This window comes from Folsomia candida, unplaced genomic scaffold (genome assembly GCF_002217175.1).
Source record: "Folsomia candida strain VU population unplaced genomic scaffold, ASM221717v1 Fcan01_Sc042, whole genome shotgun sequence".
Lineage (NCBI taxonomy): Eukaryota > Metazoa > Arthropoda > Collembola > Entomobryomorpha > Isotomidae > Folsomia > Folsomia candida.
Window position 1 is genome coordinate 846,841 of NW_019091234.1, and position 14,481 is coordinate 861,321.

The window sequence follows — 14,481 nt, forward strand, 5'->3', positions numbered from 1 at the left end:
GTTTGTGAAATTAACAGCAGCCAGCTCTCATTTTTTCACCACTTTTCCATTGCAACCACTCATCTCCTCCTCTTGTCCGAGCGAGGAAAAAGTAATAAATGTACGTTTTTGGTGAGCATTATTCATCCCACCAGCCCAAAGCAATACGATGAGATGGAGCCTTTTGTATGCGAGAATGTACCCAATTTCATACTGCATACCAGAATAATGCGAGAATATCGTATAATATCGCGCACATTAGCCCATATTACGACGCATAACATGTTCAGTGTCGTCAGGAGTGGTGGAAAAGTGCGTGGACGAGTTGAAGGTGCAATGACAGGGTGGGATTTGGGATGCGATTGTGAGTGAAGATGCGATTATTATTATGGGAGTTGTAGCAAAAAGCGCCGTGCTGGCTGGCTGGACAGTCCAATACGGTTTTGAATCATGAGAAACACCTGAACGAAGCCTTTTTTGATGGGAAGTGGGCGACAGAATTTGCCATTATGCTCATTATCCTATTATAATCTGCTGCAGTGCTTATTGTGCATGGATGAGTAGGCTCAATTTGGATCTGCTCTAAAAGGCTAAAAGGAAATGGTCAAATCCTCATGTGAATGCACACCCAGGATTCAAAGTGCACTTTACTTGGATTTTGTGGAAGTGTACATTTTTATAGTAACTCCATGTGTATGCAAATATCTATCTTTCCAATCTGCAAACATACTTTTGCTGTGGATGCTGTAATAACCGGGATGTCTGCTTTTAGTCTGTTTATTCAAATGTTTGGCGATCTGGATTGGGTTTGGTTGTGCTCAACTAGGGCAGAATAGCATAATGTACATAGGTTCCTGGCATGAGTAATATTTATTAAGCCCAGCTATCACAATCATAAAATTCCTCCTTCATATTTATCTGGGAAGTTGAACTTGCTGCAGTTTGAAGAGAACTGATAAGCTCAACTACAAACCAACCTTTTAATTTCATTTTCATACACTTTTCCTGGAGATTGTTGTGTGTGACGAAATGCAGCACAATTTATCACATGCATGCTTTACTCCGTACGTGATGCTGGAGTTTATTTGGAGGCCCATAGCGTTCCGTTGTCGCCTTTATGACATCATATTGCATCCGTTTGTACACAGATATGGGTAAATGTCAGCTCCTTTTAATGTATACGCAGTCCGTGCGTGGCTTGGTGTCAGGGGCCAACTAATAATACAAACTCAGTCACATTCAGCCTGGATTTGGTACGATATTAGTACGCATATGCATCGGACTGCTAATGTCAGCGCCTACATTGGACTGAATTGATGGCATGAACCAAGAGTCATCAGAGCTATAAAATGCATGCTTGTACTAGGCTCGCATAAAAAAAAGATTTTGAAAGCTGGCCAGCAATGGACGACGACGACGATCCACGAATGGAATGAAAACTAAGGCAAATTCTCAGCTCGCAGCTCTGGTCTCAGTTCATCTGTGGAGTTCATGAGTTTACCAACTCAACCACAACCAACGCTTACTTCCGTCCGAGATCGGATTGGACACTTCCAACTCACTGCTTAACTGGGTGGTAGTAGAAAGTGATAGTTGAGAAAAAAAGTTCCCACAGACCACTAACTTGCATTTCTGAGCGTAGCATATCAACCAATTTAGTTCACGTAGAGGAAGTTGCAAACAATAGCAGTTTGTGAAGAGGTGAAGGGCGTGCGAATCGGATTTGTGCATGGGATTAACCTTTGTCTAAAACTGAATTCACTTCCAATTTTTATGTCAGATAGTCAAAACCTGCAGTCAGTCTCGGAATATGCTTAAATAAATTATTAAATTGGCAGCCCCTAATTTGAATAAGTGGACAAGTTACTATTGCAGCTAAAGGAGTGTGTCGTAGTAAAGTTTCCAGTGGAGGTTGGTGATTGAAATTTAATAATTCATCATTCCATTAACGATTAGGAGAAGGACTTTGTTGAAAATTGAGAATCATTTTCTCCGATATTTTCCATTTCGTCCTTTATTTCTGTCTGATGCACAAGAGTTACTCATTTCTGACTTATTTTCACAGTTGATTTACTATACTCATTTCCGACTCCATTCAACATCGATTAATAATAAATTTTTGATCATTTCATTTCTTAAAGGATAGAGGATGGAGGACTATTTGACACTAATCAAAATCCCCCTCCTCTTCCTCCTCTTACGTGCATTTCCCCTACAGCATATCCCACCAAACTAAATGCAATGTAAATTCCTGTCTATTAGATAAAATCCGACTTTTCCCAATTCTGAAATATATTTACATACTTGTCCATACGTTTTTTGATAGTTAAGTAAATGCTTTCATCCTTTCGAATTAGGATCTTGTCCAATATGATGTAACTCAAAAATTTATTTAAAGTGAAAGTGAAAGTTATATCGGATTTAGTTACCAGCCAAGTCAGTGCCAAGTTGCACATATGCATGTTCATCCATATATATAGAGCCAGGGCTAGTTTGCGAATTGTGTGCAAAAAGCCTTCTTATAGCTGATTCACTCTACGCACCTTTCCCCTTTTTGTGCTCTGCCATCTTGAATTTGGTCAATTTTCAGATTAAGTCACTACAAACTTGTGCAAACTATTACACAAAATCGTATATTTTTCTTTCCATTTGTGCATCGAAATATTGAGATTTTGCAAATTGTTGAAAAATTATAACTACAAGTTTCATCTCATAATTTAGTGAACCCGAAAATGGGACAAAACCAAGTGAAAGAAAAATCTCGAGAAGAGGACGACACGTCCACGCCCATTTTAATGTCAAACCTAAATTCCGACGATTCTGGGGAGAAAAACCAAGTCAGCTTTCACCAGTTGGCATATCGCGGATACATTGATGAAATTAAATTAATCTTGACAAAAGATGATTTTAGTGGAGAATCCATCGTGAGAAAGTTGGATTCACTGAATAAAACACCAGTTCACAATGCTGCGCTGGGTGGTAAGTTGTAGCATTATTGCAAGTTACTTAATTGTTTTAGCGAATTGAATCAAAAGTTACACTATTTATTTCAGGTGGACGATCGAAAACGGAGCTGGTGACGATGCTCTTGAAACATGACCAGGACGATGTCCGTTCCAACAATTTAGAAAAACTCGTCAACTTGAGGGACACCAAGGGGAGAACAGCTCTCCATTACGCCGCCGCCTCTAGACGCCCTGATCTCATTGCAAAACTGCTCAACGATTTTGAAGCCGACCCCAACATTGTGGATGCTGAAGGCTGCACCCCTCTGCACATTTGTTCTTTACAAGGTCAGTGTCCCAACCTAAACTATACAAGTCATGAATAAGTTGGTGGTGGGGATTGAATAGGGTAGACGTAAGATATGTGTATCTAAAGCCTACTTTCACTTATTTGGCCCGTGTTAAGGATACTCTGAGGAGGACGTGACGTGTTTGGAAGTTCTTCTCAAGTGTCCTCAAGTAAATCGTTATCAGCTCTGTGGACCAGCCAGGCATGAGCAATCGGCCGTTCATCTCGCAGCAAATGCAATGGCGGACAAAGTACTAAAGCACTTACTCAACAGTGGGTTTGACCACAGCAAGCAGGACAGTCGAGGACTTTCCCCCTTACACCTTGCCGTAAATGCTGGTAGGAAATCATAATCTAGACAAATTTCATAAATGTTTTCATTCTTATTTTACATCCGTTGTTCACAATGTGCAGGTGACACTCCAGAAGCAGTGGCATGCGTCAAGGAACTGTTGAGGGCGTGCAATATAAAGGAGGTGAACGCAAAATCTGCGGAAAACGGTCAGACTGCTTTGCACATGGCGGCGTACAAGTGTCATTTCAACGTTCTCCGAGCCCTCTTGGACGAAACTAACACGGACATTTGGGTGCTGGACGATCAGAAAAGAACAGCCCTCCATTGGGCAACGGAAGCATGTATGTACACAGATAGATACAATTACCATTTACTAATACTCTAACTGTATGCTGATACCGTAATTACGTGTGCTATTGGAGGAGTACATTTATGTACATGGACTAATAATTGTGTGATTATGAAACTCGCAGGGTTCAGAAATCAGAGTTTGGCATGCATCAAGTTGCTGGTTGAGAGCAACAAGGTGGCGGATTGGCAGGACAAGGCCAACTTTCTCTACGGAGACAACACTGGGGATCCGAGAAGCAAATATAAGAACGAGACGGCGATGGAAATTGCTCTAAAACATAAGGCCATTCGCATTACGGAATATCTCATCCAGGCGCACCCCTCTCCGGAAGCATGGTATGTGCAGCCACAGGGTAGAAAATTATTATGAATCACTGGGTGCGTGGCGAAAATAAAAGTTTTCCCGTCTAATGGGATTTTCAGGTTGGATGACCAAATGATGGACAAGATTTACAGAACGCTGCCCGAAGCCATGATTCCTTTGATGAACAGCAAAGGGCTGACTTACAACCCTGCCAAGTTTCATGAACGGAACGAGTCGATTGATGCAAGTTTTGGTTGTCTGACTGGCTACGCAGATCTCGAGGAAGACGATCCCGGATATCCGGTCAAGCACGAGACGAAATACTTGCACTCCATTCTCCACGCTCCCAAAGAGATTCAGCAGAGTTTGCTCTTACACCCGCTCATTCAAATATTCATTGACATCAAGTGGAAAAAAATTCAGCAACTCACGTGGATCACCATAATCTTCCAGGTATCACTTGCATGTAGCTTAAGATTAGCTTCACTACCTTATTTTGAGCTGCTGCCCACTTTTAGCCAGACCCAACCACACCTACACATTATGCATTTAACAGCTCTCTCTGCCTGCCTGATAATACCTCAAAATTGACATGATTGGTCGTACCGTTCAGGTTAATGTTTTTTTACAAAGTTTTCAAAATGACCATGTAAAATATGAAAGTTCCTGAGATCGGGGATTGAAAATGACTCACATGAGATGAAAATCCAGTCAAATTATAAAATTGTGCATCCTATGAAAGAACCCGATGAAGTAACCCCCACTGATTTCTAGAAATAACCCGTTCAGTACATTATTAGATAGTAATAAATTACGGTATTGAGTTATATCACCTAGTTCGTCCTACATATGCACATATGTAAAGTTGCTGAGAGATTTTTAGAGTGAAAATATTTACTTAATTAAATATATCCAATTTATAGTTCATCTGGCTACTGCTCTACACCGTCCTGGTCTTCGAAGTCTATGTGCCTGATTGTAAGGAAGAAGTGAATCCTGGAATTGATAGCATGACGAACGGAGAAACGCCTAAAAACAAGACGAGAAGTCTGAAATTTCTGCTCAGTCTTGGATTCTACTCATCGGAAGACTCTAGTAAGTTAATTTATGGGCTTACTTGAAGTACTTATGCACAGTTTGATAATCGATCTTTCTTTCACCCTTTCATAATTTCTTGTGCGTAGACATTAACGACTGCGTTTTTAACACGGGAGCCGCCATCTCCATCGTGGTTGTGCTCTACGTAATGAGTGCCTTCGTCGTCATGAAGGAGATTTTCCAAATGCTGAACAATCGCAAGTACTTTCGAAGCTATGCAAACTGGGCCCAATGGACTTTGCTGATTGTCTTCTTCATCAACTCGATCCCCGCGTTTTACTCATCACCGGAAATTGAAAAATGGCAGATATACTTGGCAGCAGTATGATATGATATGTTTTATTCACCATTCTTATCAATAATTAGCATCATATAAACGTTAAATATGCATAACTGTAATTCTTCTCAGGCTGGAATGTTCATCGGCTGGGTTCTTAGTCTTCGCGAAATTGCAAAGTTTCCGAATTGCGGTATCTATTCCGCCATCCTGAAAAAGGTACTAAACGAAAGGGTCTGAAGTACTTAAGAGAAAATAATAACCAATCTTTTAACACGCAGGTATTTTGGCACTGTCTGAAAATGTTGGGGTTTTACGTCCCTCTTCTCGTCGCGTTTGCATTGACCCTTCGGCTTCTGCTTCCAGGCGTAAGTCATACATACATATGCACTGAATAAGCACGTTTACTTGTAAAATATACAAATTAAGAATACATGGTCTCATATTTTTTTAATTAGAAAGGACAGTACAACTACCTATTTTTCGGAATTGTGAAGGTATACATACATGAAAATTACAATTAAATAAAAATTAATCCAGTCAGTTAACACTGGATTACGTAGGTATTGATCTTGATGACGGGGGAGCTTGACTTTGACGACTCTTTCTACAAAGACGAAGGACCCCAACTCGCCCTTAACTTCATTTACGGGCAATTCGTGTTCCTTCTTCTCGTTTTCGTCACCACCATCGTCCTACTAAATCTCCTCACCGGGTTGGCCGTCAACGACGTGCAGGTACATATGCACACATCTATAAACACTCAATTATTAAATATTTTCCTAGCCGAAGAAGTCCAGGCAGGAGAAGTAAATTAATGCTTAAAACGAATCATTGCATGAAACAGAGCTTGATCGAGGAGGCAGAAATAAATCGGCTGAGCAACGAATTGGAACAGATTTTCCTCTTGGAGTCGCTCTTGCTCTTCATTCGAGACAAACTTGGAAAAGGCTCTTTAGCCGAATTTTTCCACAAATTCAATGTTACATCAGTGGCGTAAGTTAACCGCATATGTTACTCACAGACCAAAAAATACTTATTTTGTACTCTTATTTACTAAATGATGCAAATAATATCTTTAGGACACCACTCTACTACTACGTCACGTCTAAAATTTCTGGGATCGAGACTCGATCGTATTCTCCGGACTTGAAGAAGAGGATCAAAATGGTCATGACTGCGGACGAATCTTCGGATTGATCTCAAAATTAGCTACAATAATGCTAGACTAGAACTATTCACTTCTTTACATAAGTACGGATCTACATTACGTTTATAGTAATGCAATTTGTATAGTGAGAGAATCTCTTTCCGTCCATGGGTTTTGTTTTGCGGTTTCCAACAATCCCACTTCAGTATTGCAGACACCTTTTGATCTTTTTTGAGACTTGTTTTTTAGCAGTGTGTGCATGCACATACGAAATACTCTCGTGTTCAACTGAGGATGCATTTTATTTTATTCGTAGTCCGAGCCAGGGCTTGATTGGGTAAAGCCATAAGCCAGGTCTTGGACCCAGTTGAAAAATGATCTAAATTCAGATAACTGTAAACGCTAGGGTTAAATGGAAACTGTCCATAATTTACATAATTTCCGTTAATGATTAACCAACCTAATCAATATTTTATCTATGCAGATTTACGTAACTCTAGTGTATGTACGTTTTATATTTTAATTTGACAATAATATACAATTTTGCTTGCATAAAGAATGTTTCAAAGAATGTTAAAACTGTTTTCTCTGAAAAAACTTTGAATTACCGTTAAAACGTCAATGATACGCACCATTTATTTGATCCTATCCCATATCACACATATTCTACCCATTCTTCTTCTGTAACTATACCAGATTTTTGGATCTGTGTATTCTGTGAGTTTCACAGTTTTTTTGCATCCACCAACCCAACCTGATTTAAGTAGTCTGTTACAATACTAAGGTGCGTACATAATAATCCCAAGCAAATCCACCATCCACCCTCAACAACAATTTGATTGTTTTTCACAGAAAGGATTTTTATTGTATCACCAATTTTCTGCATTTTACAAGTTGAGGCTGCATCAAATATAATGACATATTGTTCCCTTTTCTTCTTACATGCAAATTGTGTGGCGAGTTCTTGAATGACTTTGTCCACCACTCAACACCTCAACTGCTCTTTCTTTCTCACTCACCACCCGTAATTTACATCAATCTCGGGAACTGCTTTAGTCGTCCGTTGCTGTCACAAAAGTGCATTTTGCAATTAATTAGTGTTTCATGTTACGTAATATTTTTACCATTTCATTCTTAAACTAACGGTTATCCAATCTACTGATGCACATATCTAGGGATGGTAATCCGTATCCTAAATTAACCGATCCGTAGGATAGGATCGGATAAATACAGGATCGGATCGGATCGGCTCCCGGTTCTACTCGAAATCCGATGCGATCCGATCCTAGGATCGGATCGATCGTAGGATATCCGCGGATGATATGTGTGAGACACCTTGTGTCTAACTATGGAAATACTTTACCAGCTGCTTTTCTTTATTTATTGGAACGGTTTTTGGTGAGTTCATCACATGGCGTACATTACCCGAATGAGCCGAATTATCCTATTATTTTACACCAGTTATTTTTATTTTGGCGTTCAAATTATTCAATTTAGTATGATTTCAACGCCAAAATAAAAATAACTGGTGTAGAATAATAACATAATTCGGCTCGTTCGGGTAATGTACGCCATGTGATGAACTCACCAAATGTGAAACGAGTTTACATCGGATGATCCGAGGATCCTGTGTGATCCTAGGATCTCATCGGTTAGGATCGGATCGGATTGTCTGATCCTCGGATCCTCTATCCGATCCGTGTGAAAATCCGATCCTATCCGAGTTTTTACGATCCTAGGATAGGATCGGTTACGGATTACCATCACTATCTGTTCTTACGTGCATATAAATATTTACTGCTACCATTCGCATTATCCTCATGCTAATAAATAGCGTCACACATTTTCAAAGTGAGAGATTTATGGTTGACATGTTCAGGTGTAAACGACCTTCATTTTCATTTCCACATATGAAATGAGATATGAGCGTGAAATTAATATGATGCGAATTCATTCGGAGTCTTGTACAACAATGCCGAATTATGTGCTGGGGAACAAAGAGAGGGGTCCACAACTCATCTGAACGAAATCTCCTGCAAGTGATCTCCTCATTTCTGCCTCTTGTGAGACAATGCATGGTTCACCTCACCTTAAAACTCTCCTTGGTCGTTATACCTACATACGAATGCATCATCATAAGTACGAAATATGCCATGCAAAGGCTGCCTCTGAAGAAAAAGTGCGACCACGTCATGATGGGCTTCACTCAAAGTCATCTCCTCTTAAGTATTTGCAGGTGCGTTGGTGGAGTTGTTGTTGTAATGCAAGGAACAGGTAATTCAGTGCCGTATACGTTAATTGCCTCGCTTGCATCTTGAAGATACATATTCTTACGTAGAGTATAGTATTGAAAGTGTGTGTAAGAAGTCGCAGGTTGCTGCTTCGAACAAAGGCTACGCCAACGCAGTGATCATCAGGAAAACCTCAAGTGAAAATTCAGTTGGATGATGATGTGATTATGATGTGATCTCAGGTTAGGTACGGACTTCGTGACTTGTTTCCACTCACTTGATTCTGAGCAGTGGTGATCAAAGCTGTGAAGCAGCACAAATACAACGAAAATAGAATCTCATCGCTTCAAAGTTCATCCCTTGAAATAAATTTGTGGAATGAGGAGTAGCATGAAATTTCGTGGTTGAGCCAAAATACCTCCAATTCATCTTGCCCAAGCAGAAGAAGAAGTACTTGCGAGCAATAGTGTTTGTTTAGTGGTGGGTGGTGGAAGACGTTGAAGGTGGCTGACGGAATTGCAGGTAAACGATTAAACCCATATCTCGCTAATTTCCTTCAGGAGACGACATAAAAGAATCAACTTATAGCATCAGCCAGCTCAAGTTTTGCAAGAAACAGACGAGCAGTATATTTGCCAAAGTTGTTGTAACGTTTGCGTGTGCTGGTTGGGTTGAGTAGTTGCGTGGGTTGATTTTTATTGGAATAGTTCAGTGAACGAGATTTTGATATGTGCATAATGAATTAAATACAAGGAGAGAAAATTTCCTGAAAAGAAGCTTAAAATCCTTGTTGCAAGAGTTTGCCACCGCTAAAATTTTCCTTAAAACGGTGATCAATGGTGCATATATAAATAATTCTTCGTGGAAATATTTCTAAACTTGCAGTGAAGGAATTAAAGGTAGAAATTTCTTGTGAAGATTTGGAGTTTTCTATAAAATTTACAAACAAGTTGTGAATATTCTCTTCCAACATCATTTCGTATTCCTTTACTCCTCCAACGCACGCAGCCACCGACCAACGTCCTTCCTAAAAAGGATTCTTGTAGTTGCTTGCAATTTCAATTCGCAAGTGCAGAAATGAATTATTAAGCAAGATAAATAAGTCTGCACTTGCTTTGTTTCACATTCTCTTTTCCATTTGCATCCCATTTATGCACGCTGTATTTGCTCATTGGTGTACTTCAGCAACCTTTAGGTCTTGAGCCCCGTTGAGCTCAACCTTTTAATAAAATAGGTTGAACCCCGAAACATATTTAGAATATCCTGAACTCGTTGTGACATCGAAAATTGTACACAGAAAAAATATTTGTTGGACACGCATTTTTATTTTAATGGTCGTCGACAAGGACAAACCAAGAATTGAAAGTGCTGCCTGTGAATTTTCTTCGTTTTTGTCTGCTGCAAAAGTGCACGACTAGCCGTACAAAAGTTGAGCTTGTGTCTGCGGGTGGTGTGAATTTCGCATTGTATTTTATTGTACGTACATTTCCTAATTCACACGGTACACTTTTTCGCGACGTAAATCTAGGTACGAGATTTTTCATTGAATGGAAAACGCGCGTGGCAGCGTGTTTATATTTTCAGTTTCTTACCATGATAAATAGGACGCTATTTGAAGAGTAGGTATTTATATTGACACCGCAAAATTACGCTAGACTGACAAGTCGTATCAAGGCGTTGTAAATATAAAACAGGATTTGATTTGTGGTTTGTCATTGTCCGATTACATAGTTCATTATGTATTACATAGTAATTATATTACGTAGTTTATAACCTATTGCATCCGTCGGTTCTGATTGAATTTAAAAGTCTTTTCTACAGTCATTCATTATTTATTACGCACTAGTTCAATAGCAAGTCACACATCGCTGCACTATTTGTTTGTTCTTGATTGTACTCTTCTTCTTCGGCGTATTTTAACCTTTACATTTTTTGTGCTCAGTGTTTCTCGGAAATTTACCAAAATCCGTCAGGATGAAGTCCCATTCAGTCATTATCTTACTCATCAGCATATATTTGGTAAGGATCCTGCTTCGGTGTGGCACTGCTACCGCTAGATACCCAATAATTTGATTGGGCTTGGTTCTATCTTGATCTTCCAGAGCATTCACAGCGCCACTTCCGTCTTCGTAGAGCATGATGAAGACATTATTAAGCGGTCAATCATCTACGACAAGAAAACGCCGGATGTTTTCTACTGTCCACAGGAGAAGCCTGATGGTAATCGAAACACATTTCGTGGAAAAAGAGGGGGAAATAACATGTATAAAAATGATAATTGCTGAATTATGGGCAGGAATGAATAACATGTTGGTGAAGTCCAAGCCTTTGTCCAAGCTGTGCGAATACCAGGGCCAAGAACTTCCAGACCGGTATTTGTCCGACTGCTACGGAAATGTGGATGAGACGGTGTGGGCGTGCAAAGAGAAGAAGCGAATCATGGTAAGCGAAACCTTATTTTTTACCTCAACAATATCCTCAGAAACAATTATGCAAACCCAACTACCGACGGTGGCTTTCTCACATTTGGCGATTTTTACTAATTGAAATTAATTTAACAATCTGTGAACAGAAACGCCGCGAGAAACTGGAAACATAGTGGTCACCAAGTCACAAACAAATAACAACAAACACATTATTGTCAGACAACAATGCCACACCATCATCCCCCAAAAAAACAGACACGCTCTCCACATCAATTTATCTAATACAATTGTAACGAGCAACCGTAACCTTCTTCGCATTTACATTTTTTGTTAACACGTCTTCATGCTACTTTTTTAAACGTTTGTATTAATAAATTTAACAGTTTACTAAAAAAAGCGGCACTCACAGCTTCAATTTGAACCAATTATTAAATCATTGAACTAAATTTATAATCCAATGTCATCTGCCACGTAATTAAATTGCACGGGGATAAGTAAACCGCGAGAGAGAAACAAGCCTGCGAAACTACCGTTGCGAATGTAACGTCAGAAAAGAAGACATGCGTTGAGCTGCAAGTTAAATAATTTAATAGACACCTGTCAACCAGTTTCCTACATACGCCAACCAACCCACCAGCCCAGTTCTAGAGGGCAAAATGCCCTCTAATTGTGCCTTACTGTTCCGATGAAACATTTTTCAACGCCATCCATTCCTTTCTAATAGAGCCATACTCCACTAATGAGGTGCAAATGTAACGGAAATTCGTTTGTGAGGTAATAATACCACAAACTAACTCGAGGAGGCAACTACTGCGCTTTGTTGTTGCTACTTTTTGCCTCAAAGATTTTTTGTGTCAAGCAAATCTAAAGAGCAGCTCAAAATGTGCCAACTAGTATTTCACGCTTCTGTAACTCTACTCACCTTCTGCCTCAATCCGAACAATCGGTTCACCCAGTCTGAATTGCGTAAGTAGAAATAAATGGCTAGGTGCGAAGTAATAAATATGACCGCATAAATACATCCCTGCAGCATCTAAACTGAACCAATTTCTTTAAGACGAGTACACAAAACTGAGTGGTACATAATCGTAATAATAGCAGCATCGCGATATGTTCGTGTGATTATAATTCTTCAGCAGATTGTGACGAATGAATGGTAAGGAAACAAATAAATAATAACCATTTCACCGCTTCTGGCTTCTTTTTGTTTACTTACGGAACTTAATCCCTCACCGGTAGCGCTATTAGTGGCAGACGAGTTCTGAAACACAATTGAAGGTTCTTTTACGTCGTTCAATACTTGCTTTTTAATTTGTGAAGAAACGGAAGTATCCGCCTGGGATGGACGCCCTGGAAAAGTACGAACCCTTGTCACGATCCAAACGGGCCGAGTATTACGAGATGTCTTTGCCACGAAAAAAAACACGCGTTGAAACCAGCGTTTCTCACAGCTCGTCACGATCCTCAACTTTCTCCAACCCGAAACAGGGCTGAGAGAAAGCTGCTCAACTCCTCTTTTTGACAGCAAATAACAATTTAGCCCCTGGAAATATAAATAAACTTGTGATGACCTCGACTAAACAATATCTTCTAATCTGTGTACAATCTGTGCTAATTCACTCGCACACAAATCTATCAAATGAGTCTCTCACTTTCACAACTAGCACAAAACTCACAACTCTTCTCATGCAAAAAAAATATATTAAAAATAACCACGCAAAGGAGCTGGGGAGCTCTCCAATCAGAGTGCTTTATTGTAAATTGTAACCCATAAAATACGTGCATTTAGACACTATTAACAAGAAAAACATATTTGTTTGTACCTGTATTTATTGTGATTTTGCTCGTCGGTATAATGTGATTATGTTGGTGACTATGAACGCAATGTGATTTGCATATGCAATTACTAAATAAGTACTGTACCAAATAAAACACTTGAAAGAATTGGAGTAAGTATTTATTGCATGGCATTATTTTTGTAAAAAACCATTCTCACATGCCTTGGTTGGGGGGGAAGCGGAGATGGGATGCATTAGTCAAATGAAAACAACGATTTCAATTCAAATGAGTAATTTCTCATGTGGAAATCTCATCCAGCACTTTCTCTCCACCAACATCAATCAAACCTTTTCACCACCACCACCAACCAGACTGCACACATTCCCTCGCACAACGCCAACGACTCTGCTGGCGTAACAAATGATTGGTGCCATTATTCCCATTTCCCTCGCCCTCCACCAAAAGCTTAGTCCTAATGACGTTCCAGGCATTCAAACAATATGCTCTTATCATTCCTATTTTTGTGATGTGCAATTTTTTGCTTTCTCTTCATATGCAAAGTTTTTTTTATAGGTGTAACTGTGAAGCAGTGCCAATAGCACATGTGCACAGACGCTAGACAAATAAATGTGTCTATTCCCAGAAGAGAGCCCACAGGGCATTTCGGGAGCAGTGTCTCTCTACGAGGAGCAAGATTAGATCTCGTGTTGTTATTAAAAATACAAATGCAAGTTGTGTATCAAAGGAGAACATGAATATGAGTCGTTGGGAAGGCTCCGAAGACGAAGTGGATGGAGAGCATTGTGAGTTAAACAGAGATAAATATGTGGGACTGTAAGCACATTTCTCATCCTTCTCTCTCTGATGGGATGTTTGTCATGTTTTCTCCTCCGCCCAAGACACAGGAACAGCCTCAAAGCCCAAAACCCTTGAGCTACTCTACACACAGCCGGGTGAAAGCAAGAGAGTGAAAGCAGGCAGGTGAACCCAGATTCTAGACCATCCCATTTGTATTCTGCTGGCATTTCTCTCCGCCAGCATTCTCCATCCTCCGCTTAACACCGCAACACACAAGGAAAGCGTTGCGATGCAATATTTCCTGCTCCCACTAAACGACCAAGTTCTCATTTATTCCCATTTCGCATCCACAATGCACCCATTACAGTCACTAAATGGTAATAATTGTGTATCATGCTAACTGCAGCTACACGTTCAAATAAATGAAGAAAATCACACATATAATTCGCTAAAAAATTATATCGCCACTATAAGGAGGTATTTTATTTTTTTTTGCGGA

General features: G+C 39.8%; 2 protein-coding genes across 5 annotated transcripts; both read left to right on the forward strand.

Annotated features, from left to right (window-relative positions):
- Positions 1-1,453: 1,453 nt before the first annotated feature.
- On the forward strand, positions 1,454-7,327 carry LOC110861526 (transient receptor potential channel pyrexia). The gene is made up of 15 exons (XM_022110655.2): positions 1,454-1,890; positions 2,701-2,958; positions 3,033-3,272; positions 3,391-3,612; positions 3,688-3,909; positions 4,042-4,255; positions 4,343-4,676; positions 5,147-5,318; positions 5,408-5,643; positions 5,731-5,817; positions 5,880-5,966; positions 6,057-6,095; positions 6,162-6,335; positions 6,446-6,594; positions 6,681-7,327. The coding sequence occupies exons 2-15, from the start codon at positions 2,712-2,714 to the stop codon at positions 6,796-6,798; spliced, it is 2,541 nt and encodes an 846-aa protein (XP_021966347.1). The 5' UTR covers positions 1,454-1,890; positions 2,701-2,711; the 3' UTR covers positions 6,799-7,327.
- A 1,858-nt stretch (positions 7,328-9,185) lies between these two features.
- Positions 9,186-13,349, forward strand: LOC110861527. 4 transcript variants are annotated; one of them, XM_022110656.2, is made up of 5 exons: positions 9,186-9,501; positions 10,922-10,998; positions 11,082-11,199; positions 11,276-11,421; positions 12,726-13,349. In XM_022110656.2, the coding sequence occupies exons 2-5, from the start codon at positions 10,954-10,956 to the stop codon at positions 12,897-12,899; spliced, it is 483 nt and encodes a 160-aa protein (XP_021966348.1). In that variant the 5' UTR covers positions 9,186-9,501; positions 10,922-10,953; the 3' UTR covers positions 12,900-13,349. The 4 variants fall into 4 exon arrangements, with proteins under 4 accessions (XP_021966348.1, XP_021966351.1, XP_021966349.1 ...); XM_022110659.2 differs by lacking the exon at positions 12,726-13,349 and adding an exon at positions 11,552-11,804 and having other exon boundaries at positions 9,200-9,501; XM_022110657.2 differs by lacking the exon at positions 9,186-9,501 and adding an exon at positions 9,568-9,878.
- Positions 13,350-14,481: the final 1,132 nt, after the last annotated feature.

Bases quoted from the DNA above. Each gene is read 5' to 3' on its own strand.
- LOC110861526 (XM_022110655.2), top strand. From the start codon at position 2,712: ATGGGACAAAACCAAGTGAAAGAAAAATCTCGAGAAGAGGACGACACG. The intron at 3,273-3,390 runs GTCAGTGTCCCA...GCCCGTGTTAAG, and splicing joins GCACATTTGTTCTTTACAAG to GATACTCTGAGGAGGACGTG. The intron at 3,613-3,687 runs GTAGGAAATCAT...CACAATGTGCAG, and splicing joins ACACCTTGCCGTAAATGCTG to GTGACACTCCAGAAGCAGTG.
- LOC110861527 (XM_022110656.2), top strand. From the start codon at position 10,954: ATGAAGTCCCATTCAGTCATTATCTTACTCATCAGCATATATTTG. The intron at 10,999-11,081 runs GTAAGGATCCTG...TTGATCTTCCAG, and splicing joins TACTCATCAGCATATATTTG to AGCATTCACAGCGCCACTTC. The intron at 11,422-12,725 runs GTAAGCGAAACC...TAATTTGTGAAG, and splicing joins AAGAGAAGAAGCGAATCATG to AAACGGAAGTATCCGCCTGG.